Genomic DNA, 1,982 nt, shown 5'->3' on the forward strand with positions numbered 1-1,982 from the left:
GTCTCACCTACTTTGGTGATGTTGTCAGAAGGGGCCATGCCCTGGAGAAGGATTTCATGCTTAGTAAAGCAGAGTGTCAGTGAAAAAGGGGAAGAACCTCAATGAAATGGATTGACACAGAGGCTGCAATGATTGTCTTGCATGTAGCAAGTATTATGAGACTGATGTGGGATTGGCCAGTGTTTCTTTCTGTTGTATATAGGGTCACTATGAGTCAGGCAGACTCAAAGGAACCTAACAACAGCAACATAGCTGGATACGTTGAATATTTGAAAACTGGATGCTCTAGGTAATATAGCAATTCTGGAAATTATGTCCCTCCTTTCCAATCCATGTTTTGTTGTTCTAGTTGATTATTTCTTTGTTTTTTGTTTGTATGATGACTTACCTGACCTAATACTACAATGTCTGTATTCTATGTAATGTGAAGTCACTAAAGTCTCTACTCAGTAAGCTTAGTGGTCAACTAGTGATTGGTCAAAGATTTCTTTAAATTTCTTGAACCAATAAGTATTCTCCCCTTTGCCAAATGGTGTGTGTGTGTGTGTGTGTGTGTGTGTGTGTGTGTGTGTTGGGGCATGCCTTCAATATCCATGCAGTTTACAACTTGACTTTAGTCTTAACTACCTGCTTGTGCAGGTCTTGAAGGTCAGCCATGGTGAGAGATTGGGGCTTTTCTCACATCATTCCTTTGCATGTAAAAAGCCCTGCAAATGGATGTGGCCTTCTATATGCACAAGAATATATCAGAGACTCTCAAAGCTGCCTATGGACATCTCATTCCCCAGATGTTATTTTTAAATTTTTGGTTAGGCTTTTGTTTGGCTTAACTGATATCATAGCCTTACATAGCTGCAATATTAAACACAATAGCTAATTATTTTTAACAAATATACTGGGAAAAGGACTTTTCCCAATGAATTAAGTCTAATAATGATAGCCCTTTTTGAATGTAATGATAGCCCTTTTTGAATGAAGCTTTTCCAGGGAGCTTCTAGACAGGCCACCAAATGAAAATGCTCCAATGGGACTTCTTGAGGTGTTCTAACATGGTATACTTCCTCTTTGATCAAAACTGGTATTTTCCCTCAGCTTTCATTGTTTTAAGGCTTCTGGTTTTGGAAGCTACTGTGTAGTGGCAAATGGTGTATTTGGGTAGATCAAGTTAAAACACCCACTGTTTAACTGAGATTCAGTAATTTTTCTTGAATGATAACTCTGCAGATTTTAATAAGCTTTTCATTAACTTTCAGGGTTATGGAAAAGTTAATTATGATAATTTTGCCATGTTTTTGTTGGTTTTATGAAAGAGTGAATTTACAGACATCTTCATTCCACCATTCTACATTACAGGAAGCCTCCTGCAAATGTCTGATATAGCACTCATCATGAAACCTAGGTTTTATTCTAAAGGACCATTCATTCACCTTTTTTCAAGTATCTAAAACCTGTGCACACCATATTGAATAAGAAACATGAAAAATGCCTTCTAGTGTGTAGTAGGAGTAGGGATCACTAAAATATTAAGCACTTCTAGTTGCTAGGTACTGTGTTAGCTGATTCATAGAAGTAATTTATTCTTGGTAACCCTGATAGCATAGGAAATATTTATTCATAGTAACCCTGAAAGTGAATGCTTTCCACCATTCTGTAAATTAGAGAATTAAAGCCCAGAGGGGATACATAACATATTGATAAGTAACACAGTCAAAATCTGAACCATTGGCATGATTCTATCATTTTTTAATCAATCATATGATGATGTTATTTTTTACTCAATCATATGATGATGTTTCCCAACCATCATCTTATGACATTCAAAGATTTCATTATCTTACCACAAATCTTGTTATTAATATTAATAGTTACATTAAAACCAAACACAAGAAGAGGCGGGGCAAGATGGCGGACTAGGCAGAAAGATTGCACAGACCCTCTTCAACAAAGAAAAGGGAAACCAATTAACACAGACACAGAAGATA

The 1,982-nt window shown here is 36.5% G+C and overlaps 1 protein-coding gene across 1 annotated transcript in view; it reads right to left on the reverse strand.

The window, feature by feature from the left end:
* GLRA3 (glycine receptor alpha 3) overlaps nt 1-1,982 on the reverse strand; it is a 433,080-nt gene that overhangs the window by 305,292 nt on the left and 125,806 nt on the right. Inside the window, 1 exon segment of the mRNA XM_007950352.2 lies at nt 1,396-1,407. Coding sequence (XP_007948543.2) covers nt 1,396-1,407 — 12 coding nt within the window.

This window comes from Orycteropus afer, unplaced genomic scaffold (genome assembly GCF_000298275.1).
Source record: "Orycteropus afer afer isolate SDZICR_OR568_19922 unplaced genomic scaffold, OryAfe1.0 scaffold00268, whole genome shotgun sequence".
Taxonomy (NCBI): Eukaryota; Metazoa; Chordata; class Mammalia; order Tubulidentata; family Orycteropodidae; genus Orycteropus; species Orycteropus afer.